Source organism: Sorex fumeus, unplaced genomic scaffold (assembly GCF_029834395.1).
Source record: "Sorex fumeus unplaced genomic scaffold, SorFum_2.1 ptg000095l, whole genome shotgun sequence".
Taxonomy (NCBI): Eukaryota; Metazoa; Chordata; class Mammalia; order Eulipotyphla; family Soricidae; genus Sorex; species Sorex fumeus.
In genome coordinates this window covers 5,167,006-5,194,255 of record NW_026606152.1, presented here as the reverse complement: position 1 = coordinate 5,194,255, position 27,250 = coordinate 5,167,006, and the positions used below count along the sequence as shown (strand labels likewise).

General features: G+C 52.4%; 1 protein-coding gene across 1 annotated transcript; it reads right to left on the bottom strand.

Moving 5' to 3' along the window:
- Positions 1-1,791: 1,791 nt before the first annotated feature.
- On the bottom strand, positions 1,792-27,250 carry OTOP1 (otopetrin 1). The gene is made up of 6 exons (XM_056132702.1): positions 26,845-27,250; positions 16,404-16,540; positions 12,007-12,065; positions 9,213-9,343; positions 4,950-5,851; positions 1,792-1,962 (listed from the first exon to the last, which is right to left on the bottom strand). Exons 1-6 carry the CDS (start codon positions 27,248-27,250, stop codon positions 1,792-1,794), a joined length of 1,806 nt encoding a protein of 601 aa, XP_055988677.1.

Below are 27,250 nucleotides of genomic sequence, written 5' to 3'. Positions count from 1 at the left end.
TATATAATCTGATCTCAAGTATAAAAGGAACTACTCTAAATACAGAAAACACTTTGCAAATATGATTGCTTTTTGTAGTCATTCACAAAATCAAAAAGTAATGAACACTTTCAACCAACAATAAGAGCGAAGATAATCATGGTCCACTCACTGGCTAGAAATGTAATCCGGTATTAGAGAAAGTTTTACAAAGAGCTTATAGCAACGTGGGGCAAAGGCTCACACCCAATTGTTAAGTGGGAAAATGAATTCAACTTGTCATGTCACACTGGCAAGTACCATAATATAAATTTAAAAGACCTACAATATGATTTGGAGACTTCTCCAAAAGCGAAGATTTGAGTATCTATAGAACTGAGCAATTCCACTTCTGGGCTTCTACCCCAAGGGCCCAGAAATTCTAATCAGAAAAGCCTTCTGCACACCTGTGCTCACTGCAGCCCAATTCTGAGGGCCCGAATCTTGAAACAGTCTAAGTGTCCAAGAAGAGATGTGCAGATAAAGCAACGATGGTGCATAGGCACAAAACATTGACTCATCTTTTTAAAAAGCCATGCAATTTCCCCCTACATGCGTGGAACTGGGGTCTGCTCTGCTGTGTGTCATCAGAAGGAGAGAGAGGGGTCCAGAACGATCCCTCTCGTGTGCAGGATATAAGGAGGCACAGTAGCGGAACAAGAAAAGGCCAAGAAAAGCATCAGAATCTAAGAACTGATGGAAGAACTGAGCTGACCAGGCAGTGGGGGGTGAGGAAGGGGTGTGTGCAGAGAAAGGTGGGCAGAAGTAGGGAAGACACGGAGACCATGGGTGGAGGTGGGGGTGGAGGGTTGGAATGTTGTATTTGGGAACCAATCATTGAAAATTTTGTAAAATTGCAAATCATGCTGTCCAGAAATAAAAAAAACAACTTCCCAGCCAGACACCAGAATGGCTACCAAGCATTCCTAAGTGGCTCGGGGCTGAGCAATGCTTTGCATGCAGGCGGCCAGAGATCCACCCGCTGAGCACCCAGCCAGGAGGAACCCCGAGCACGCCGCATATGGTCCCAAAACTCTTCTGAGAAATGACTGAGACTAAAAAAAATCATTTTTAATTAAAAATAAATGAAGATAACTGTCAGACACACCATGGCATTTTCTAGGTGATTTTTTTCCTCTCCTCCAGACTCTTCTGAAAGATCCAAATTTTCCATGCTTTGTTTGTGTATATTTGAAATAAAGCAAGCTGGAGAGGTAGCCCAGGGGGCGAGTGCAGGACTTCCGTTACCAGGACGAAAGACATCAGTGCAGAGCAAGAGAGAAACAGTGCACCTGAATCTCCCCTCCAGCGGGAAAAAACAACTCTGTTCCCCAAAGCAAAGCAGACACCCAGAAACGCTCAGGGAAGACTAAGGGTGATCACATCAGCTCTGGGAAGACGTGCAGGGCCGGAAGGTGGCAACGGGCAGATGGCCCTGGGCGTGGGCCTAGGTCCCCCTGAGAACAGTAAACCATTTCTAAGAACGGCAGAGAGGACTCGGGGATTGGCCAGCCCAGAGGGAGGGTGGGGGTGGGGGGCTTCTCTGCAGCTGTGGGTTCCTGTAGGACGTTGGAGCATGGACATCTCAGAGAATGACGCGGCCCGGAGGGACCTGCCAGCTCCGTCTCCTTCAGACCTATTTGCACTCAGCCCGTGGGGAAACCATCCTCGCCAACAAAAGGCAGTCCTGCTCACTGAGGCTATATTTTCCCAAGATGCCCGCTCCCAGGTGGGCAAGCCCAGCTGCCCACCCGTCTCGGCAGTGCGCCCAGACTATATCTTACAGTAGACCTCAAAGAGCGAGGCGGCAGCGTGCATGCGGTAGAAGATGGAGAATGGCATGGCCAGGTTCACCACGATGATCCAGGGCTCGAAGCCGAAGACCACCTCCTCCAGCCCGTTGTCATACTCGGGGCGGCAGCCGAACGCCGGGGGGATCCACAGCTGCAAGAGAAGAGCAGACGGCCTCAGCAGCCACAGCCGGCCAGGACACTGGCAGGCAGCGTCAGCGAGTCTAACCTCCAGGCCCGGGTCGCGCCCCCCCCCCACGAGCACTTTGCGAGCCCCCCGACCTCAGACACCCCACATTGCACGCCCGTTGCAGTGCCTCCACTTGGCCACTTGCTTCCCACGCTGGCTTGAACGGGCACTTTCCATCAGCTCATCCTGGTAAAGCACATGCCACGGCTCACTAGTGGCTATTTGCCACTGCCTGAAGCCCCCAACAGCCTTCTGGAGGGACCCAATGAGCAACACCCTTCCCCAAGTTCCAGTCCCCCCCACACCCTTTCCCCAGCCCCTCAATGCTTCAAAAGCCCCCAGTGAGCCTTTCTCTCATGCCTCTGCTCCTCTCTCTGGCACTCTATGCTTGCCTGCTTCAAGACCCTGCCTTGCTCCAAGTCATGAAACATCATCCCTTCCAGGCAGTCCTCTGGGATCTAACCTATCGAGGCAGACACTCCCTCTTGTTCAGCCAGTCCCCAGTGCTTGCACACAGGGTGGGTCCCCTACGCATCAGCAGCCTCGGGGGCCTTCTTTCCAGCTTTTCTGGGACTTAGACACGCAGCTCTGCTCCTGTCCACGTCCGCCAGACACAAGGAGACAGAAGATGCTTTGCAGCCCAAGGTGGGCTTGTCGCACACCGTCGTAACCACACAGACCTCTGAGTCCCTTCGAGTTCCTTCCTGCCTCAGTTTCCCCATCTGTGAGTCAGGACTGCTAACTGTCCCCAGGCTCCAGGAGAGCTCTGTGACTCACGACCTGCCACTTGTGCTGGGACCTGTGCAGTCATGGCCCCCTCTGTCTCTGTGGTTCCTCTGCCACCCCCTCTTCCCCTGGAATTGTGGGGCTCCTGGGAGCTATCCTGCATCCCACACTCCCGCCACCTTCTCATATCCAGGCTCTGCAAGCGAGGGGTGCTGGCACCAGAGGTCCCATCTCCCTCCCTAGGTCCCTTCCTGGGGACCCTCCCCCTCGAGCTGGGCTGAACCCAAGGACTCACTTCTGACAAGATGGACAAGGCATGGGGTGCCACGTCCGAGCTGAGCTCACAGGATTTGAGACCGGCTGAGGAAACGCTACTGGCTGGGGATCCGAGAGGAGCTGTGAGGGCCAGGGTAGGAACCGATAAGGCTTAACTGATGGTTTATAATTGGCAAGGCATAACTGACCACATGTAACTGGCAGGTGTACCTGGTAGACAGGTGTGATTAACAGGTGTACCTGGCAGACAGGTATAATTGACAGGTGTACCTGGCAGACAGGTGTGAGTGGCAGGTGTAACTCCCAAAGCGCAACTGACAAGTCCTGATCGACTACATGTCATTGCCAAGACAGAACTGGCAGGTGCGCTTGACGGACAGTCACACATTGTGTGATCGACAGGCGTACTTAATAGCCACAACTGACAATGTGCGACTGACGATCCATAGTTGACTGGTGTGAAACCCTCAGTTTGTGGCCCCAGCGAGTGACTCTTGCCCACAGCCACCAGCGAAGTCCTGAAAACGGCCTGTCTCACCCCAACAGGAGGTGGGGCATTAGCCTGGAGCAGAGACACCCACCACACTGGGACAGGATCCCGGGGCGAGGGTAAGAGCACTTGATTGCCGTCTCTTGCATGCTGCTAGAAGGCTCCAAGGGCAAGTTGCTTCTTCGTTTTCAACCACCACTAAAGACAAGCACCAGCTCTCCTCACTTTCCGGGCCGAAGGGAGGGGGGCCTCTACCTGGTTCTCTGTGTCCGAGTCCTGTCAGCCAGCCTGACATCTGTGGCGGGAAGGCTGTACGCCCTCCCTCCCCTCCATCAGCGGCTGCTCCCACCTGGCTGGCTGTGCACCCATGCCTCCCTGTCCCCAACACACACGCACACACGCACGTGCACACATACGCACACGCACATGTGCACACCTGTACACACACACACACACACGCACGCACAGAATGGTCGTCGGGAAGGGCTGCCTGGTGTGAGGTGTGTGGTCCAGGATCCCCGCCTGAGAATCAAACACCTCGAGGCCAAAGACGGATGTGGTAGCGCCTTCCCCGGTTTGCAGTTCAAAGTCCTCGAAACGCGAATGGAGCTTCGGCTCGCGCTGGCCTTGTCCAGATCCTTCCCCGGGCATCCCTCTCAGAGCCCGTCCCTCACTGTATCTGAGGCTCTCTGACCTCCCTCACTACACATTTCCTATTTTATTCTTAGGTTTTAGCTGTGGGGGTCTGAGCCAGGGCAGCACTTAGGGCCTACTCCCTAACAGTGCTCACCGGGACTGCCAAGGGTCAACTCCAGGGCCCTGGCCCCTGCCCAGCCCTCTGAGCGCCCCCTGGACCTCTCCTTCTGGGTCTGCATTGCCAGGTACCAAACCCTGACCTCACCAACAAAGGCCACCTGAGCCACATCCCAGCCTCAGTACAGACAGAGCCCCGGGGGTTTGAGAGCAGAAGCTTGTGCCTAAGCATCCGCTTCCGTCTTATTGCCTTAATCTCTGGGCCCACTGGCTGCTCTCACCCTGATTGGCAAAGGGCCACGACTACTGATTCCTTGGAAACTGTGCTCAGAAGGCGAGGGGCCCCTCCGCTGACTCAGCTTTAGAGATGGAGAGTCAATCCAGGGGGCCCAGTTCACTGTGATGCTCAAGGCCTGCAGTATACCCCAGCAATCCTCAAGGGACCATGTGGCCCAAGGGATCTCTGGCATCAGGCGACACTGAGGATGCCCACTAACCACACACTGACCCAGGCACTGATGGAAGGGGCCCAAGTGACAGGACAGCGGGCAGGGCATTGACCTTGCACACATCTGACTTAGGTTTGATCCCCAGCATCTCGTCTGGTCCTCGGAGGATCCAGAAGGAAGCCCTGAGCACCGCCAGGTGTGGCCCGAATTATTTATTAATAAAATAGCACCCAGAAGGAGGGGAGGTTGCAGGTTACCGAAATGTTGCCAAGGAACAGGAAGGCTGCAATGTTCCGCAGGAGCCTCCTCTTGGCGTCGCCATCCAGGAAACGGGGGCAGCGGGCCAGGCAGGGAGCGCGGGGCCAGTGCCTCTCCTCGGGCCCCTTGCCATCACCACCACCTTCTCCCAGGGGCGGACTCCTGTTGATGGCCGAGGCCACCTCGAGGCTGGGGAACCCAGAGGAGCCGGCGGCCGGGGTCTTGGGGCCACACACGGTGACCACCCGCAGCGTGCGGATGGCCTCGGACAGCCTGGTCGGCTCGCGGTAGGCGGACTCGATGATGAACACATTCTGGATGTACTTCTCGGCGATCACCAGGATGGAGTAGGGCAGGTTGTACCAAGTGTGTGGAGGGCAGGCCTCAGCGCAGAGCATGGCCAGGATGGAGCCCCAGGACAGAAGCCAGGACCCCGAGGCAGTGCCCACCAGCAAGTCAGCGTCCAGCTTGCGGGCAGGGTTCCTGGACTCATCCAGCGCCGCTTCCTCCACCTGGTAGATGCGAAGGCCCAGCAGGCCGGCGGCGCCCATGAGCACGAGCAGGGCGATGGCGTAGAGGTAGAACATGACAAGTGCCGCCTCGCTCCTGCTCTGCGAGCGGCCTATGTGGACGAGGTAGAGCACCACCACGCCGATGGTGGCGGCCAGCGCACCCAGGCCCAGCAGTGAACCCACTGCCACCCCGCGGAGCCTGAAGCGGAGCTTCCCGTGGCGGGAGGCGTCCCCTTGGCGCCCGATGTTCTTCCACAGCACGTAGAGCATGGTGGACGCCAGGATCTGGTACTCGATGTTGAAGGGGTAGAGGTAGTAGATGCCGTGGGACACGGCTGAGCACAGGGCTGGGGGGCTGCAGTTGCAGGGAGGCGTGTGGTCGTCGAGGACTGGCGGTGCAAGAGGGCAGAAGCAGGGGCGTTAGCTTGGCTCGTCAGAAGCGGGAAAGACCCCAGGTGGGTTCCTGCGAAAGCTCCGCTCCCTCCCCGACTAGTGTGTGTGACGTCACTCCTGAGTGCACAGCCCAGAAACGGATCAGCCACAGGAATCGCATTTGGCCCAGACCCGGAATCTTGCACCGCCATTGTCAACAGTATCGTGGACACTGAGTCATAACAGCTCACGAGAAATTGTTGAATAAGGGGACGGGGTGATAGGACAGAGAGGAGGGTGCTCGCCTTGCACATGGCCAACCCGGGTTCTATCTCCTCCATCCCATAGGGTCCTCCAGGCACCGCCAGGAAGGATTCCTGAGTGCAGAGCCAGGAGTGAGCCCTGAGCACCTCTGAGTGTGACCTCCCCCAGAAATAATTGAATAAAAGAAGATGACCAAGGAAGAGTGAGCCATTTTTACAAATTTTAGATCTGTAGATGATTGGCAGATAAATCACAGAGGGATGGCCACTAGGTAACTGGAGCCTGGATAGACAGATGGAGAAGTAAAGGTGGGAGAGACAGATGGAGACAGGGAAGGACAGCCAGACACACAGAGGGAAAGAACTGGATAACAAACATACATGAGATGTGAACAATGGTGATCCTTTCTGGCGGAAGAAAATGCAGGTGACAAGGGTCGGAGCCGAGTGCGTCGCGGCTGACCTGAGTTCACCTTCCAGCAGCACATTTGTTTCCCGAACCCCACCAGTAGTGATCCCTGAGCACAGAGCCAGGAGGAAGCCCTGAGCACCGCTGGGTCTGACCCAAAAACCGACACCAAAAACCGCACATGGATTTGTTAACTAAAAAGCAAAACAAAACTCTGCCACGTCTTTGCTCACCCAGCTTCACTGAGGCAGAAGTGACAGGGAGCAGCGTGCCAGGTTAAGGCGGGAGCATGCCTGTCCCCCCCCCCCCCCCACACACACACACAAACGCACACACACACACACACAAGCACACCGGATTCTGCTTAAATCTAGAAGCAGATTTGGACAGAGTCCAAAAACAAACGCGTAATCAAAGCAGCAGGTAAAACTGTGTGTGAGAGTGTATGTAGGTTGTGAGAGAGAGTGTGAGCGACAGACAGAAACACAGAGAGTGAGACAGACACGGAAACAGATCAAGAGAAGCACCTTTATCTTTATAAACATGTGGCCTCGGGTGCTGGGGGGGGGTTGGTCTTTGAATATTATCGGCAAGGAACTATTGTGAGCTAATTGATGAAAATGAAATATATAAAATTGAAAAAAAATAAACCTGTGACCTTGCAGAAATTGTTTCATGAGGAACTAGAGCAAGAGAGAGCGTCTGCCTTGCACAATCTGACCTGGGTTTGATCCGACCTGGGTTTGATCACCAGCATCCTGTTTGGCAGTGCCAGGAGTAATTCCTCAGTGCAGAGCCAGAAGGAAGCCCCGAGCAATACTTGGTGTGGCCCAAAGACCAAAATAGAAAAAAAGAAATCGTCTAGTGAATGTCACAGCCTCCACACAATCAAATGACCAATAAAGAGGATAACTAATCTGAGTTTTAAAGATACAGGGAAATGGTCCTGTTACTAGAACGATGGGAAAAATAAGAACCAACTTATTTTTGTCCTCAGCCCTTTGCACACTCCAACGCTCTGGGTGGGGCGACTGGTACATTTAGGTCCTCCCAAAAATAAGAACCAAAATACTGAATAAACAGTATTTTTCAGTGCATAGCACACCCATACTCAGTCGGGACACCAATGGGGAGGGTTGTAGTCACTGTTTGTTTTTCTAACAGAATGGAATTGTAAACGAACAGAATAGGAGAAAATGGAATGAAACCAGACACAATCTGAGTTTTAAAGATATGGGGAAATGGTCCTGTTACTAGAACAATGGGAAAAATAAGAACCAACTTATTTTTGTCCTCAGACACTTAAATCTGAGTGTCTCTGCTCTGGTGAGAGTCTCACTACACAGTCTGTGTCTACACAGACCCAAACATGTATGCCCCAGCACCACAACTGGAAACCTGCACTGCCTGCTGGGAGGCCAGGGGGGATAAAAACAAGACTATATCAGACTGAACAAACAGCACGCTCGGGAAATGCCGGCACTTCCGGGGACGCCAGCGTGGGGGGTTCCTCTGCAAAGTCCTTATTTCTGAGTCGCAGACCACAGTCGTCAAATCAGATATAAGGGCTCATGGTCGCTGAAATGCCCCTCCTTTCTGCAGAACGCAGCGGCGTCCTCAGTGGGGGCAGGTGCCCCCGTCACTCGTCACTCCATCCAGCCACGGAAAGGGGCCGAGATCAGAGTTGAGACTGCGGGGCGGGAGTGACCCTTCGCGTAAATGGGTCAAATCCCACCATGTCACAGACCTCTCTGTCCTAGGCCGGACTCTGGCTCACCCACAGGCACGCTGTGGCCACTCGGCCCGTGTCTTCATTTCTCCACCGCACCCTGGTTTCATGCTTGGCATGAAACCAACCCAGCAAGACCTGAATGCACCCCTTACCCCACCCAGAGCGTCAGGGCATGCAAAGGGCTGAGGACAAGCTGTTCTTACTGTCGCTGTTTCTGTTCTTGATGCCAAGGAGGAGATGAAGGTGCCCAAAGTAAGAAGGACCTCCCAATGGGGATAGAGAAATATAGGGGGTGGTTTGTCCCCCCCCACACTCCTTGTCATCCCCAGCCCGCAGGTGAGGGGGAGCCTGCCCTGGCATCTGCCACAGAGGCATCAGCCGTCGTGGCTGGGACTCAGGACTTCTCATGTACAAATGACAGCAGGGAGGCTCCCCGAGGTCTAGCAGTTTCCAGAAGCCACACAGCTTGTGAGTGACGGGAAGCAACTCCACGCCTGAGACGCCAGCAGCCTGTGCCTGAGTGTCCCTCATCCTCACACTCCTCTCAAGTGCTCTACCTCAGAAGGGGCAGCACGGAAGGGAGCAAGCGGGGCTTCCCGGGTGCCCGGGCCAAAGCCAGGAGGGAGGAGGAGGGGCCTGCACTGTGCGCAAGTGGACAGAGGGAAAGGCTCAGCTGGAGACAAATGAGGACAGCCCGCCCCAGACGCCAGGATTCGGCTTCAGTCTTGGCTGACAGGGGCCAGTAACGGAAGAGTGACTGGAAAGACAGACAGACCTGCCTTCCCACCACAGAGGGGCACCCGCTGTGGCCCTGGGGGCCGGGGACCTTCCTCCCACCTGACTGATAAAGTCGCGCTTTGCCCAGGTGCTGAGGCACCTGAGCGTGGCCCAAACAGCAGAGGGTGGGGTGGGCGTTCTCTCCACACGTGCTGTCTCTGGGGGTTCTAGAATGTTCTGGCAGGCCCCGCACTCACCGATGGTGACATTGCCGAAGCCCAGCGTGAGGAGCCGCTCCTTGTGTTCGTTGAGCTGGTGCTTGGATTCGTTCAGGACCCCGTTGGCCCACAGCAGCAGGTTGGTGAACACCGAGTGGATCACCCCAAACCTGGAAACACACCCGGGGAAGAAAGGTCCTGGCACAGCTCCGAGGCACACACGTTACACGCATGTTCACACATGCACAGGCCTCCCTCTCAGCGGAGGGATGCTGGTTCCAACTGGCTCTGGGTGGGTCTCTGCCTGCCTGGGAAGGGCCCAGCGCCAGGGATCTTTGGAAACCACTGTCTTGGTGCTCAGCCTGTCTCCTGAAACTGACACTCAACTCATTGTCTGCAGGACAAAAAGAACCTGAGTCTTGGAAGCAGAAAGAAAGGAACAGAAATTCCCCGCAAATAAGGGACCAAGTGTGCGAAAGCTAACCCCAGCGCCATTCTTCCAGAGGAAGGGCCACAAGGAGGAAGGTGAAAGAGGACTTAGGGCTGGGGAGAGACGGGCCAGTCCTGAGTGCTAGGGACAGGGCCCGGTGACCACCATCCACCCTCTGCTTACTTCTGAAGATCCCGAAGCCAGCCAGAGATCTGCTATCCCAGCCTCCTTTGCAACTAGGCATGACTGTTCTGGTCCGTGGATTGGAGTGAAGTCTAATGGACACTACTGCAAAGCTTGAAAAGAATGAAAAGTGCCTACTCACTGTCCCTCTCCCACCCCTCCACCCCACCTGCCTTTTCCTTTCCAGCCTGGGAGACAGAAATAGAGTCCGGAGTTGTGGCAGCAACTTTGTGACCACGAGGCAGCCCTGAAACCCCAGGCAGCTTGGCCTGGCAGTGTGCCAACAGAGAAAGAGCCTGCTCTGCGGGGATGTTCTCAAACTGCAGGCATCTCCAGCATGACTGGCGATTCGCCCAGAGTCACACAGGAGCAAAATTCAGGGACCATGAGGCACTGAGCAAGCAGCAGGGCTAATGGGGTCTGAGACCAGAGTCCCACCCTGGCTGCCGTGACAGGCCGCCTCCTGAGAAGGCCAACAGGATGGAGCACAAGGTGGACGCGTGAACCAAGGCGAGGACACTGCTGAGACAAAGTTGTCATTCCACTGTCCAGTCTGGCACTCCAGAGCGCCCTGCCCCTCCTCCCTAGAGCACCAGGCAGGTCCGTGACCGAGCCCTCCTCTGTGCAGGACAGCACCCAGAGGAAGCAGCACAGCTCCCTCTAAGCAAGAGCAGGCACCCCCCCCCCTGCCAGCCCTTCCCCCAGCATCTGAGTCAGCTGTTTGCCCATCTGCGTGCCAGGGGTTCACCCAGACGGGGGGGCGGGGGCGGCATTGTACGGGCCTTTGACAAACAGCAGACAATGCAGTTGGCTCCAGCCAGCCAGCTCCCGTGCGGGCGGCTGCCCTTTCTTCTCCTCCTGCCAGGTCCGGCTGGCCTGGTGTGAGCCCAGGGGAGCCCCAGAGCTGGCGCCCGCGCCAACCACAGCTGTCTGCAGGTGGCTCTGGTCCCTGGGACTCCCCAGACAGAGGGAGCGAGTCACTGCCTCAGGGCGGAACCTCAGCCCACAAGAAAGATGGGCGTGACCTCTCGCCGATGCTGGTGGTGTTTCCATTGCCTGAAACCACACCCTGGGGAGAGGAGAGGCTGGAGGGATGCGCCTGTGGGTGCCAGGGCACAGTTTGGTGCAGGAGGGGTTCAGGGGGCAGCAATGTCCTCGGGCCTGGCAGGGAATGACAGTGGGGATATATATGTGTGTGTGTGGGGGGGAGTGACTTCACAGTAACAAGTGGAGAGGCAGGATCAGCTTGAATCAGCCCTTCGCTGCCAAGGACACTGGGGGCTGTGTCTCTCCTGGGGACCCCTGGCTGGGCACCATCACCGCAGCCATCTCGGAGACAGACTTTGTGCACAGCACAGCGGTCGGCGGTGACTGGTGCTGGCGGGAGCTGAGCTGCCTCACAGACCAGGGTGGAAAAGGCTATTTCCATGGCAACAGCTCACCGGAGTCATTCAGCCCAGGGAGGCTCTGGCAGCTCTGGGCCTCCCAAAGAGATATACTGGGCTCTTACTTTGTCCTGACAGTAGCTGCTTTAAAGGGACACTGGGGCTTGCTCTGCCCCCTACATCTGATGAGGGGACTTTCGATAGAGAAACACCATCCCCCGATCTGCGGGCCTTGCGTGAGGCGATGGCTGTCTCTGGGCTCCAGAGTTTCACCCGGGTTCTTCACGACAACCCAGAGACAGGCAGACCCAAGGTCACTGAGGGCTTGACGCCTGGCACAAACTTACAGCAATGGCTTTGTGCGGTCCGCTGAATGTCCAGCATGAGCCAGCATGTCCACTTCACAGATAAGAAAACCGAGGAGCGGGCAGGAGCTGCATCTGTGACTGCAGCGTCCAAGGGCATACAGCTCACCCAGGTACTGGGGGGCAGCCGGGAGGAAGCCCAGGACAGAGGAGGCCTCTCCTGGCCCCCCGGGGGAGGAGCAGAGAGTGGGTCTCAAGTGTGTAGCCCACATGGCTGATCTGCGTTCGATTCTAAGTGACACATGTGGCGTGTGACACATGAGCCCAGCCAGGATTGACCCCTGAGCACAGAGCCAGGAGTCAGCCCTGAGGACTACAAGGAGTGACCCCCAAGCACAGAGCCAGGAGTCAGCACCGAGCTCCACCAGGTGTGGCACCCCCCACCCATATTCAAATGCATGACCCAAGGTTTGTTGGCATCTAAACACACAAGCTGCATCGCACACAGCAACTCCCCGTGACTCCTTTACCTCTCCAGGGTTTTGAAAGACTGGATGATGTCCTTGGCGTGGCCCCAGAGGAAGTAGACCTAGAAGAAAGAAAGGGGGGAGAAGGGGAGACGCATCAGCAGACACATGCGCTCGCCTGCACCCCAGTGGCTGCACCAGCGCAGAGGGAGGTGCGGGGAGCGAGGGTTCATGACCTCCCATTCTTGCCAAGCCATGTGTCTCGGGGCAGCAGCGACCCTGGGGTCCAGGCCCTGCCCATGTGTCCTGAGCAGCAGCACAGGGACGGGGCGCACGAGGCTGGCAATGGACAGCCACCAGCCTGGATTCTCCTGAGCCTTCAGGTTGGGAGCCCCTGGGCATGTTCTCCACCCTGAACCAGGGGTGGCACAGGGAGCTGCCTGGGAGGGGTCAACTTCATGAGGTCCTCGTGTGGGTCACCAACTCTCCCTGAGGCTGGTACGTTTCCATCCACGTATTTTATTTTATTAAAGCCCTGTGGTTTGCAAAGTCACTTACAGTTGAGTTTTGGACATACAATACCGCAGTCCCAACCCCACCACCGGCGTCAGCTGCCCTCCACCAGGTGCCCAGGGTCCTTCCTGCCCACATCTAGCCCCCCTCAGCTCGTTCTCCTGACAGGCCCCTTTCTAAGTTCCACTGCTAGCGGTCGAGTGTCTAGATTTCAGTGTTGGTGACTCGGTGGTCTGGATATTAGGCCATCCTTCCTTAAGGCCACCTTTGTAGCTTCATCTCTTGACCTGGCTCCCGCTGCCTCTCCCCTCCCCTCCAGTCTTTATTTCCTTCTCCCTGAACTCGAGGCCAAGGGTGGTCATTGAAGGATAACATGAGTTTGTCCTTTCTCCCTGGCAGCAGGGAGCTCGGGTTTGTTGGATTGCACCCATTCACAGTGCTCCCGAGGCACTCCCTTCCTCTGTGTTTACCTTTAACTTCTCTGTGCTCTGCTTTCTCTACCCGTTAATCACCTATTTCCCCTAAGTAGTACCTGTGACTTGTAAAGTTAAATTCCTCAGAAACCTCTGGATTCGGATTTGTAAGGGAAATATTGCTTTTCTCCTTCCCTCATGTCCTTTTGCATAGTTTACTTCAGAGCAAAGTCCTTTTTGTTATAGACACAGGAAGACAGTTAATGCTGTGCTTGTGTAACTTGGAAATTAATTGACTCTAAATAATATTCACTCCTAGGCATCTGTTTTCTCTACTTAAGCCTCAGTTACCCTTAGTTCCTAGCACCCCAAAAGCAGGGTCCCGACGAGGGACTGGATGAACCCAGGGCAAGCTGTGAGCTACCCTGACACCGAAATGGGCCAAGCCAAGTGCCATAATACTTAACTATAAATTAAGAGCAGGGTCATGAACAAATTCTGTCATGATCCAAAGAGTAACAACTGGATTAGGACCCTGCTAGGGTTAGAAAAGACTAACTGGGCCCGCTCGAGCAAATCGATGAACAACGGGAGGACAGTGACAGTGACAGTGAACCTGGCCTGAGCACTGTAGTCTGGGATCTAGCGAGATGTCCCCAGGAGAGACAACCTACAAGCTTAAGATATCTCTGACTGTGTCCATACAAAGTGACTAGAAAGATTATTTAGAAGTAAATAAGTAAGTAAATCTAAGATGGTTGCTGGATTAAGGAAAGGAGAAACACACCCCTAGATGTTATTTGGCCCCTGAGCAGATTTCCTGGCTATAGGAGACTTTGTCTTGTCTTAGTGAGCTTCCCCGGAAGGAAGGGCTTTCGTATGTTGATTGTGCTACCTGACCTAGGTGTAGTTGCTACCTGCAATGCTTGGTGGTGGATGGTTAGACCTGGATGGTGAGACGGAGCACGTGGAGAGACTGGGATGGGGGACAGGCAGAAACAGGAGTGAGGGGCAGCGTGAGACCGGAACAGATGTGTGGGGAGAATGGAATGAATGGCGACTGCTCACCAACCAGCCTGGCAGCCCTGTTCTCTCCCTCATGCATCCGCTGGCAGCAGCCAAAGACTAGGATGGGGAAGCAGCTCTCGGCCACCGAACGCTCGTGGCAGGCAAGAGAGATCATGCTGCTGCCTCACCACTGCCGCTCTCTTATTTATTTTGTGATTACCCAGTCAGGGCATGGGAGAGCGCTCACTGTAGCCCACGGCGGCTCTTTATGGTACAGGGAGCCCTTAGACTCATCCCCAGGGAGCTGCCTCTGAGGAGCCAGAGACAGAGCCAAGGGCTGCAGCACCTGCCTGCCTGGGGCGACCCTGCTTTGATGCCAGCACCCTGGAGGGTCCCCTGAGCACTGCCTGGTGTGGCCCCCAAACAAAAGAGCAACAACAACTTTAAAAAACTGCTTCTGACCTCACCTGCATCATCCTCTGGAGAAGCCTCATGTCAGGTGACAGGTTCTACCTCTGGAAGCCCCCTGGAGCCCCCAGAGCTGCTGGGGCCAGAGGGGATGCCATGCGGGCCAAACACAAGTGGTGGTGCTGGGCAAAGGTCCTCCAGGAGCCCAGAGATATTCCTGGACCTCCAGGAGCCCAGAGGTCACCGACCTCCAGTGACTCAGGAGGACCAGGTCTGGGCTGCAGTTCTGGGGTATCCAGGTTCCCCCTGGCCTCCAGTCACGACCCACCCACGCTTGTGGACTCGCTTGCCACAAACACTTCACAGCAAGAGGAGTGACAAGCACATGGTATGCAAGTGTGACTAGACTCAGACAATCACTGCTCCAACTCAGTCATAAACACTCAGCTCGGAGTCCCTCAGGGGGCTTTGCTCAAAGGTGGCCAAGGTTCTTCTAGGATCCTCTCAGAGAAGCTCCTGGCTCAAAGCAATAGACTCAAATCACACCTATAAATAAAATACGTGTGTGCCGGGGGCCAGAGAGGACAGTGGGGAGGGCACTAGCCTTGCATGTAGCCAATGCAGTTCGATCCCCAGCATCCCAATGGTTTTCCCAAGCAGCACCCAGAGTGATCCCTGAGCACAGAGCCAGGAAAAACCCCTGAGCATCACCAGGCATGGGAAAAAGCAAGTATGTGTATATAAAGTATATGCATTTTATAGTATAAGGAATTAGATTTACATGATATAGATGACATATTATATAATATTTTATTATGCAATGATATAATTTTATATGTGTATATAAATATATATATATATATAGCACTGCACTGTCCTCCCATTGTTCATAAATTTGCTCAAGCGAGCCCAGTAACGTCTCCATTGTGAGACTTGTTACTGTATTTGGCATATCGAATACGTCACGGGGAGCTTACCAGGATTTGCCGTGTGGGCTGGATACTCTCAGTAGCTTGCTGGGCTCTATGAGAGGGTTGGAGGAATTGAACCTGGGTCGGCCGAGTCGGCCGTGTACAAGGCAAACACCCTACTGCTATGCTATCGCTCCAGCCCTTTTTTATATACTACTTTTTAAAAATAGATTTTTGATAGAGGTTCTGTGATTGACAGAGGATACTGTTATCGGTGGCTTTCCATGCACTTACTTCCAACACCATACAATCACCAGTGTACTCACCTCCCTCCAAGACCCGACTTTTCAACCTCCCACTAACTCAACTGTACGATCAGTTCTCCCATTACGCTGCCTTTGTTGCCACCTTGCTGTGCCTCTTTAGATCCACGATGAGTGAGGTCATTCCTTGCTATCCTTTTCTTTCTGATTTCACCCAGCATATCCTCCAGTGCTGGGGATCTTCTGAGCCATACTCAGCTGATCGAGACTGTGAAAAAGAGTCTCACACTTTTCTAAACGATTCTAATCCACAAAGGGGAAATCACACATTGTTCGTTCCAAAGGCCCGTGCAGCTGGAGGGGCCCCAGGTCATAAAAATGTTCTCAAATGAACAATGAGGCCAGCTGCCCCATTGGTGGACCTGAACTGTCCTGAGCAAGGCAAGAGTGAGCCGCAGCTTACGAAGCATTTTCTCGAGTAAAGTCACATTGTATAGAGACTGATTCTATTTTCATATTCTGCAAGTTGTATCTTAAACTTTTATATGTTACAATAATATGAAATATATCGCCATCTACAAATTATGTGGTCTTGGGCATTCATATTAAAGTTTTATATATCATTCGTAATATAGTACATAAACATATTTTATTTTAAAATTCATTTTTAGAATCTATTTAAATAAACACACATTGCAAAACTATTTTTATCATATGTGTTATATATTAATTATAGATTATAGATTTATCACATATTATATCACATAGGCACATATTATCTGATACAGGTTTGTTTTTAGTTGCAGGGTTCCAACCTCCTTCCCCAGGACTCCCACATAGACCATCCGGGGTGCCTAGCCCACCCACTCACCTCACACTGCCCCCCACCTGGCAGCTGGGCCCCCCAGGAACAGACAGCCCGACCAAACAGCAGCTCGACTGACCTGTAACAGCGTGTGCACAGCGTGGGTGACTGGGAACACACCCTCGGTGGCCGACAAACACTCCGAGAAGCCAACGAAGTAGCCGATCTTCAGGCACCCCAGGACGACGGTGATGGCTGCAAACAAGGTGATGCTGCCTGCAGGAGAGCAGGGGGTCACCAGCAGGCACCCATGCAGAACCCACAGTGCACTCTGGGGTCACGTGTGCACCTAGTCTGTTACACCCTCACGGCAGCCTGAGGACTGTGCCAAGGGCTCTGGGTCCATTACTCCCACGCATGGGCAGTGGGAGGATGCCAGGCACAGGACACAGCGTGAGTCTGCCCCCAACCTGCCATGCTAGAGAAGAGGAAATGGAAGAGTCAAAGAGGAAAGGCACATCCTGGGGAGGTATGATTCTCTGAAGAAATATAAGAAGAAGCCTCAGCGTTTCTTTACAAACACTGCATTTGGCAACATGGGATGACTCCAAAAGCATAAGCAACAAAAGGAAAAATAGATTATTTGGGATACATGAGAAAGGAAAAATAATGTGTGCATCAGAGGATCCTACCCATGCACATAATAAGGGAAAATATTTAAAATTACTTAAAGCACTAATAGAGCTGAACTATACAAAGGACAACTGAACAACAAAAGTGTCCAGTGAAGAAATGTGTGGGGTAGACAGAGAGATTAGAAGGGGTAAGGTGCTTGTCTTGCTTGCAGCTGACCACGACTTGCTCCCTGGTACCATATATGGTCCCTTGAGCACCTCCAGGAATGAGCCCAGAGCACACAGGAAGGAAAAGTCCCTGAGCACTGCCAGGGAGGGCCCAAACCCCATCCCCAAAAAAGAAACTGAGGGGGGGCATGGCTCAGCAGTGAAGTGCATGCCTGGCATGCAAAAGACCACAAAAAAAGCTAAAAATTTATTCTCTCTGTTTTAGTGCCACACTGAGCAGTGCTTAGGATTCACTCCTGGCTCTGCTCAAGAATCACTCCTGCAGGGCTCAGGGGACCATAAGGGGTGCCAGGATTAAACCCAGATTGGCCATGTGCAAAGCAAATGCCCTACCCACTGTACTCCCCAAAATACCCATTCTAGACCCAAAAATAAAATTTCAACTGACCAAAGAACTCGAAGAAACATTTCTCCAAAGAAGATAATCAAATAATGATTATCATATGAAGAGAGGCTCAAGGCCACTAATCAGGAGGGAAACAAACCACACACAAACATAAACCACAACCTTCAGGATGACAGCTGCGTGAAAGGGAAGGGCAGACAGAGGAGAAAGAGGAAGAGAGAGGAGGCCACATAAGAGGATGCAATTATGTAGCAGGGACGGGAGACTGGAAAACCCTACTGTTAGGGTTAGGGCCAGGCTAAGGCCAAGGCTAGGGTTAGTGTCAGGTTAAGGTTAGAGCTGGTTAGCTCCCTGCTGATGGCAACATCAAATCCAGCAGCCATCATAGGACACAGAATGAGATTTCCTCAGAAAAGCAGAAACTATAGACTGATCTCAGCCGAGACGCCAAGCTGATGAAACTCTCAGGTGTACCAACCTTTGGGTTGAAAACTCTGGGGCTTCAAAGAGTTAGGGTGGGGTGGTCTCCTACCACCATGCTGCTGGAAGCCCCACAGACACCCCCACACCGCAGCCTCCAGTACATAAACGTCCCAGCTTCACAACAGCTTTACGACCAATCTCAAGTGATGCCAAGTTGTAGGAAAATTCTATTTCTACAGCTTCTGGAGAACACAGCCATATATACAGCCAGCAACACCTCCAAATTCTGACAGCCCAGTAGGAGTACAGCAGATCACATGGCAAAGTAACATAGAAGCCAATTGCGTTCATTAAATTAAACCAGTAACACAGGCTCAACCAGCAACGAACTGCAGAAAATCCTCAAAGACTTTGATGACCCCATGTGAGACATGACGATTTTCACAAATTTTCTTTTACTGAACTATATTTTTATAATTTCATCTACCATTTTGCTGCAACAAGCAATAAGAAATAAATGATTTTGTTTCTGCTAAGGGGGCAGGCTTTGCGGTGGATGGGAAACTGGGACAATGGTGGAGGGAAGGTTCCATCGGTGGCAGGCCTGGTGCTGAAACACTGAATGGCCGAAACAACCATATTATGAACAACTCTGTCACCACATTGTTTAAATAAAGTTATAAAAAAGAGAAAAGAAAAGCAGACGCTATTCTTGCATACTCCTGCAATTCCATTTCTGGTGTGCCCCTTATAGAATTGAAAAACGGGGTGGGGGCCAGTGTAGGAGCAGTTTGTACACCCATGTTCAGGACATTATTTCCAACCACCAAATGGAAGCAAATCCGGTGCCTGTGATTAAAAGAACGAATGCACAAAATGTGGCTTCTCCCTGCCCTTGGATTTGTCTTTAGCTCTAGGAAGAAAGCACCTTTAAACCCCAAGCCCTTGCCAAGAAGAAGTGAACCCCAGGACAGGATACCGGATGCAGTCAGACACAAAAGGACCCATGTTCATGGTTCCACTTATGCAAAGTGCCAGAGTGGTCAAATTCAAGGACAAAAAGGAGAATGGCAGGGGAGGGGCTGCAGGGGACAGCCTGCAGCGGCAGCGGTGGATGCAGGGAGTGGGGCAGAGTTTTAGCGCTCTACATGAGAGCATTCCCGAGGCAGTTTGGTGTTGGTCAGACCACTGAGGCTCGATCTCATGTTGTGTCTAGTTTATTACAATTAAAAACATGGAGCTGGAGCGATAGTACATCAGGGAAGGTGTTTTCCTTGCACACGGCTGGCCTGGGTTCAATCTCCGGCATCCCATATGATCTCCCCGAGCACCACCAGGAGTAATTCCTGACTGCAAAGCCAGGAGTAACCCCCGAGCATCACAAGGTGTGACCCCCGAAACCAAAAAAATTTAAATTAAAAATAAAAATAAACCACAGGAGGGCCAAAGATATTGTACAGTGGGGAGGGTGCTTGTCTTGCACGCCTCCAACCTGCACCCCATAGAGTACCCTGAGCCCCACCAGGAGTAATCCCTGAGAACAGAGCCAGAATTAAGCCCTGATCTCTGTTGGGCATGGGCCCCCAATTAAAACTAAAATAAAGTTTAAATAAATCAATCAATCATACATTTCAAGACATATTAAAATATCTTATACACTACACCCTCTTATACAATATAAAATACTTTCTATTTCTTACCTGGTCAACAGTATTGACTACACAACATATAAACTGTTCTCTCTTGTACAGTCAATACTTCGGACCAAACAAGTGAAAGCTAGAAGGCAGCTTGTATATCCTCTCATCATTGTGCCCATCTGAGGGTCTGACAGATGATCCACCAAGTTGGGTTTGAATCAATTGAAGCTCTAAAAAAAACCTAATCACCTAAGATTGTTCTGTCATTGTTCTAACCCCAAACCCTCCTCTCTGGAGAGCAAAGTTTGGGTAGTCAATCTCAGAATTCCCTGCACGCTCCTAGATACCCACACATGCACATAGTTGCCTAAGTTGCATTTTTCTAATGACTGGGAGTCTACAGACGTGGCCATGAAAGGCCAGGCCCGGAGTCACGCAGAGGGGAAGAATTCCTGGAGAGGAAACATCCAGCATGGTTTTGGTAAAAAAATAAATAAATCCCCTAACCCCCCAAAAAAGGGAACAGAGTAAAAACACAGAAAAGGAATATAGACACGCATTAAGAAGTAGCGTGTGGCCGTGCATAATAATGATCACAGACACCTGATCCACATCAACGTTCCTAATTGCTCTTCCCAGACAGCAGTGACGACCATTCACACAGTCTCTCCTACCGGAGGAAACTGGATCATTTGTTGCGTGCATTAGCGAAGGAGAGAGAGAGGGGCGGGTGCCTGAACATGGGGCTATAACCTTACAGCCCTGGCCTAAGCAGCCTCCAGTGAAAAGTAATGCAACCGCCTGGCTCCCTTCCACTGCTCACAGCCTCATGGAAACAACTCTAAGTCACCTTTTTGGGGGGTGTGGGGGGTGCTGGGAAAATGCCAGTGAATTCAGAGACTTTATAAGAGTGGAGATTTGATCCCAGTGCTTTGAAATGACTTGACAAATGCATGGATCATTTTAATTACAAAGAGAAACAGCAAGGACAGGTGGGACAGCTGGTTAGGGTGGCAGAGAACACAGGGTGGGGCTGCAGAGACCTGGATTTGAGATCTGGCTGGACTACTGACCACCAGACTAAATGTCTGGGTTGGGACAAGTCACTTTCCTGCCCCTTGCCTCAGCTTGTCCATCTATAAAGTGAGGCTGGTCTTGGTGATGATCCTCAGTCTTGTGTGCACATCAGAATTGTCTAGAGGGCTTGGGGGAAAACAATTTGCTAGACTCTGCAGCCCCAGAGTTTCTGATTCAATAGGTCTATGGTGGGAACCCCAAATCTGCATCTATAACAAGTTCCTGGATGGGGCTGATAGTCTGGAACCCACTTTGAAAAAACATCTATTATGTCTTTCACATTTCAAGTTATGACAAATACCTCATATTCCTTCTCATATTCCTGAGGTCCCTTCTTCCCCACCCATCAATCCATCCACTCATTCATCTATTTCTCCACTCATCTACCAACACTTCCATTCATTAACCCACCGACCCAACCATTCATTTCCTCCATCCATATACACATTTATCATCTGTCATGTACCCATTCACTGCCTCATCCATTAACCCAGTGATCCACTCATTTACCCATCCTCGTATTCATCCATTCATACACCCACCTATCCACACACCCATCCACCCATCCATCCGTCCACCCATCTACCTGTCCATCATCTATCCATCTATCCATCCATGCATGCACCTGTGCATCTATCCATCCACCCATCCACCCATACACTCGGCTTCAATCCCTGACACCCCACATGATCAGCCTGAGCCAGCCATGAATGGTCCGTGGGCACAGAGTCAGGAATAAGTCCCTCGTACAGTTAGGTGCTGCTAATAAACAATAATAAAATGAACAACCAAAAATAATCATCTCAACAGCTGTTTTTTGAAGACAAGATATGATTCAAGCAACTCATTTAAAAAAGGCAATAAAATACCTTCCCTTGGGGAGAAAAATTCATTAATCAGAATAAAGTCAATACCAGAAAGTATTAAGGGCATTACAAAATGTGAAGAAGGGAAGGGCATGGGGTTGATGAAAGGTGTTCGGAAAGAACTCTCTGAGATGCCAAACTGCCGAAAATTTCACGTACACTGGGATTTTTGGCTGAGAACTCCAGGACTTCTCAGAGTGGGGGTGGGCAACCTACCCCCAAACACACATACTCCTAATTCTGGAACCCCAAAAAGCCCCACCCACACTCCACCACCTCGACCATATAAGATCACTACCCTGTTAAGTATTCTTGATTTTCTGGAGCATGTGTCCTCATTTGTGGCTTCATGACATCTCCAAACTCTACAATACTAACATCCCAGTAGGAGCACACCCGGTTGGATGGGAATGTAATGTAGAAGCCAACTAAGCTCGATTAACAAAAACATTAAAACAAAAGCCTCAACTAGCAACAACAGCTTAGTAAAACCTCAAACAAAGACTTCATGCCACCATGGTGAGATATAACAATTTTCACAAATTTCCTTTTACTGAAGCATTTTTTATAATTCCATTAATTGTTCAGTGGTAGCAGCAATATAAATAAATTATTTGGGGCCTGCTTAAATGGTGGTTGGGGAAATAGGGACAATGGTGGAAGGAAGGTGACGGTGGTGGTGGGGTTGATATTAGGATATTGAAGTCCCATAACAAATTCATCACAAAAAACTTTGTCAACTAAAGTGTTTAAATAAAGCTGAGATAAAAAGAAAAGAGTCTCTGAGTGGGTGACAATTCAGCAACAACATACATACACATACAGCATGAGAGAAATGAATCAGCAACGTTTGTTTGGCTAAAGCCACTTGTCTGACAAAAGGCTTTAGGAAAGCAACCATTAACAAGAAGAGGCTCTTCATAACTAAGAACGATGAAGGGCAAAGAGAAGAACAGTGAGCAAAAGATTGGAGAGTGGATGGAACAAGGAGTAAATGAGGAATAGTATAGGAAGGGAAATAGAAGGAGTGAATAATGGAGGGTACAAAATGGATGCCTGAATAGGATGGGTAGATGATGAACAGATGGTGTGGGTAGATGATGAATGGATGGATGGATGATGGATGGTTGGATAGGTGAATGGTAGATGGTTGGTAGATGAGTGAGTGAATGGAAGAATGGATGGATGAGTAATTGAACATAGAACAATTAAATCATATAAAACCAACAAACCTGTCTTTGTAATATCACCTTGCATGGTTCAAAAGAGATAATACTTTTTTTATGTTCATAGAATTTTTTTTGTTTTGGGTCCAAATCCAGCAGTCCTAAGGGTCTATTCCCAGCTAAGTGCTCAAGCTACCATTATGCCAGGGATCCAACCCTGGGTTCCAGCAGGTCAAGCATACACTCTATCCCTTTGAGCTATCTCCAGGTCCCTTGTCTAAAACATTGGCAAAAAAAATCAAGTTTGCTCTGAAAGTAAAGTAGAGTGTAATGGTTAATAACTGACTGCTTGGCTTCCAATTCTGACTTCTACTATTCATTACTTGATGACCTCAGTCATCGACTTCACTTCTTTTTACCTCAGTTTCTTTATCTGTAAAGCTAACACTGCTTAATTCATAGGATATAAAGTTTACAAGCCATTTACTGGAAAGCACCTAGAACAGTGTCTGGAGAATAGAAATTCTATAAACAGGATGCTATTATCATCATTATCGTTATTCCTCAGTCACTGAAACAGTTTAACGTGCTAGAGACAGTGACAAAGTTTACCAACTACATGCTTTGAGATTGGCCCTAAAATGCCTAGTGCTGGCACAGAGAGACCCCCCCCCCAAGTTTAGGCTCCTACAGGTGCAAAATCTTGCTTTGTTGGACTTCTCCCACCTATGGCAAGAAGTTTTCCAGTGTCTCATGATTGGCGGCCATCTGGGCTCCATCTGGACATGGAGCACTGGGCGGTTCACCATCCCCCAAATACACATGTCACTGGCCTGCGCCAGTGCCGGGATATTCTTGCTTATGTAAAACTGAAGTTAACTTCCCAGAATGGCTTTCTCTTTCCTGGAGAATCTGGCATCATTCACTCATCCATTCATCCATCGTCCATGCACTCTTCCATCCATCATCTACCCTTCCATCTAACTATAACCCACCCACCCACCCATCCATCCACCCTTCCATCAATCTTTCCATTCGCCCATTCCTCCAACATCTTCCCTTCCATATGTCTAAAAACGCACCCACCCACCCAACAATCCATTCTCCCCCTTCCATCCATCTTTCCTTCTACTCTTCAATCCATCATCCACCCTTCCAGCTCTCCATTAATTTATCCATTCACCCACACATCCATCCATTAATTTCATGATTTCAAGTGCTTAATGACACTTATTTACATGGTAAGTGACAGGCTAGAGCCCAGGATACGATAGTGACTCTCTATCCATCCATCCATCCATGCATCCAGTCAGTACAATGCAGGCAATGAGGGGGCTGTAGAATATAAGAGCCAAGAGCACCCTCACGTTTGCAGGGCATATGGTTCAACTCTGCTACAGTTTTCTCATCTATACATGGCATGATGGCACTGCCTTTCACAGGAGGTTACTCAGTACCTGCAACACACAGAGTGGCTGCTGGCATGGAAGAAGAGACACGGATGGTTATGGTGGAATGAATGATTCAGTGCTCCACTGCCTCAGGGCAGGACAGTGTGAAGGAATTACCTGGCTCAGTGAGGTGACGTTTGGGGGCTCCCCACAGGAGGGCTTTGGTTTTGCTGGAATCCACCAATGAGTGCAGGTAAGTGTATAAGACCCAGGTCAGTTTGCACCCACAGTCAACCTTCAGATGTGGGCTCTATTCTCTGTGTACTGGAGAGCCACGGAAGTTGTCAAGGAGAGGGAAGTGATCGTATCTGTGTTCCAGAACCACCACCCTGTCTGAGGGCGAAGCTGGTCTCAGAGCCGGAGGACAGGAGCTAAGCTCAGTTAAGGAAGCACGTGGGCCAGTAGACAAGGTTTCAGGAAACTGCCCTGAGCTCCCAACAAAGTCACACAGAACCTAGAGGACGAAGCGTGACAGCCTCAAACGCGCACAGCTCAACGGGTGGATGGTTCTGAGCCACTTCTTTTCCAGGAAGTGGGGAGGAGGGCCCTAAGACATGAGAGAGGCTTGAGGGTTGCATTTATTCACTTATATAGTTGGGTTTGGTTAGCTGGCTGGTTTCAGGGCTTCTTTTCCAAGGGAAAACACCAAGTCGGGATTTCAGCATCACCAAGAGAATTCAGCTGCCCAAAGCCTGGTGCCAGCCGGCCTTCCTCCTTCAGGTGACCCGGCACAGCCATGAAAAGAAGCTCACGGGAAGGGAGGGGAAGCAGGAGCAATGGGGCAGCACAAGCCCTCTTTTCTGGAACCTTCCCTGACTTCTTCAGGCTGACTCTCTTCAGGGACTCTGCTTGTCGCTGGTGGGGATGGAGTAGGAGCTTGTTCCTTCTGGATACCTGTCCGCCTGAGCAGACTCTGAGCCCCGGCAGGCAGGATGGCACCTTACACCTGAGCCCAGCCCAACGTTGCACCTCTGAGTGGGACTGGGCAGCCTTTGGGGCCAGGCTGGTAGGGTTGGTGCCAGGGATCAAACCCGGCCCTCACACATGCAGGCAGGCACTCCACCCCTCACCCTTCAAACTATATCCCCAGTCCTTCTCATAGAGCTGTTCATGGACACACACACACACACACACACACACACACACTCACACACAAACACACACACACACCCTGAAGCCAAGCCCAGAAACCTCTGCAGACCCTCACTGCCTGGAGCTTCACAGGGGCTGGCTCTGTCTCCCAGCGGCCCCACTGGCCAAACCCGCCTGTCCAGCTGTGATTCTGAGGAAAATCTCAATTCTACCAGCTGGCTGCACTTCCCTTCGCTCTCAATTCCTCGATAAACACAACCCATGGCCAGGAAGGGATGGATAGGACTCCACTGGAGTTCAGGAGCCCCAGTTCAGTGCTGAGGAGAAGTGCAGATGTTCCCCGAGACCTCTAGGACAACGCCCCTTCCCCCACTGCCACAGGCCCCTTGGCACTTGCCAGCCACGGGGGTGCCAGCCACTGGGATGACTTGCAAGGTATCTATGCAGCCATTCTGTAAGCACCTACTGTGAAAGAAAGAAAGAAAGAAAGAAAGAAAGAAAGAAAGAAAGAAAGAAAGAAAGAGGGAGGAAGGGAGGGAAGGAGGGAGGGAGGGAGGGAGGGAGGGAGGGAGGGAGGGAGGGAGGGAGGAAGGGAAGAGAGAAAGGACTGGGAGGGGAGAGAGAGGAGGAGGGTGGAAGCAGAAATGAGGGAGGGGAAGGAGGGAGGACAGAGGCCCCTGAGGGCACCCTCCAAGTGGCATTTCACTCGTCTGCGTCTGTGTCTGCACGATGAGGTGTCTGGTACGCTGCCGCCCTTCCCTAAATCACAAAGCCAGCTGAGGGCAGGAATCTGGCACCCGGAGACCATCCAGTCTCCCAAAGACAAGATGAGCCGGTTCAGGCAGAAGAATGCCCTCGGCCAGGATGGTAGCTCCCTCCTCATACAAGGAGCCAGAGGGATAAGATCCCAGAGATTTTTCACCTCTGCAGGGGGTGGGGGAAGCACAAAGTGCTGGATGCCCCCCACATCAGGGACCCTGCCCAGCCGGCCTGTGGGAATTGGGGGTCTACGTGTGAGATGAGATCACATCGGGGGTCAGAGAGTGAGAACCACACTCTAATAAAGCTTCAGACTCAGCTGTAACAGCAGGGGCCATGGAGGAGCCCGGCTGGGACACTGTCTTCCACCTACTTTCTGTGCAATGGGGGCCTCTGTTTACCCTCCTCTTTAAGCTGCTTCCTTCCCCTCTGCTTCTCTCTCAGACTGGAGAGCGAGCGGCCTGCCCCCTGCCATTCCTCATGCTGTGGACCCTCCCAGGGCCCCCTCCTGCGGTTCACAGGAACCAGCCACCAGGACGCAGTTGAGGGGTGGAGGAAAGTGGCCCGGAACAAGAACTGGGTGGAGGAAAAAGCCATCCCTGGGGAGGGCGGGCGGGGTGAGCGTGGCCTTGGAGATTCGAAGCTGGTGAGAGGGCAGAAAGGGGGCCGGGCAGGGGGGCGCAGACCCTGAAAAGGGGTGATCTGTGACCCGCATCCGTGCGGGGATGGACAAAGCCGGGAAGCCCCGCAGCGGGGGCTCGGCTGGGGCGCGCGTCGTGGAAGCGGGCTGTGCGCGGGGAGAGGGAAAGGGATTAGGAAGGGGCCGCGAAGGGCCAGCACCGGACCGGCTTAGACGGGGGGGGGGGGGGGGGGGGGGGGAGGGGGGGCGACACTCACCGAGCAGCCAGCGCGCGCCCGCGTGCGCGTCCTGCAGGCGGAAGAGGCGGCGGTGCGCGGCGCTGCGGCGCACGTACCATGCCATCCACAGCAGCTGCAGCAGCATGAGCGCCGTCAGGAAGCACAGCAGGTCGCTCTTGCCCACCCCCGACGCGTGCACGGCCCAGGCCAGCAGCAGCAGCAGCCCGGCCACCAGCACGTTCAGCCCGTACTGGCCGCTGCGCGCCTCGGCCAGCTTCCGAGACCCGCCGGCACCCGGGACGCCCCGTCGAGGGGTCGCCCAGCCTGGGGCCCGGGGCCGCGGGGACGGCGGCGGGCAGGGCCCCGACTCCGACGACGATCCCGGACCCAGAGCGCAAGGGGACTCCGCCAGGGGGAAAGCGGGCGCCCCCTGATCCTGGGGCAT

Coding starts and splice junctions, on each gene's coding strand:
- OTOP1 (XM_056132702.1), bottom strand. CDS start 27,250: ATGCCCCAGGATCAGGGGGCGCCCGCTTTCCCCCTGGCGGAGTCCCCT. Junction 5,852..9,212: donor CTTCGGCAATGTCACCATCG/GTGAGTGCGGGG, acceptor TTGCACCGCCAG/TCCTCGACGACCACACGCCT. Junction 1,963..4,949: donor TGTTCCTTGGCAACATTTCG/GTAACCTGCAAC, acceptor CTTCTCTTGCAG/CTGTGGATCCCCCCGGCGTT.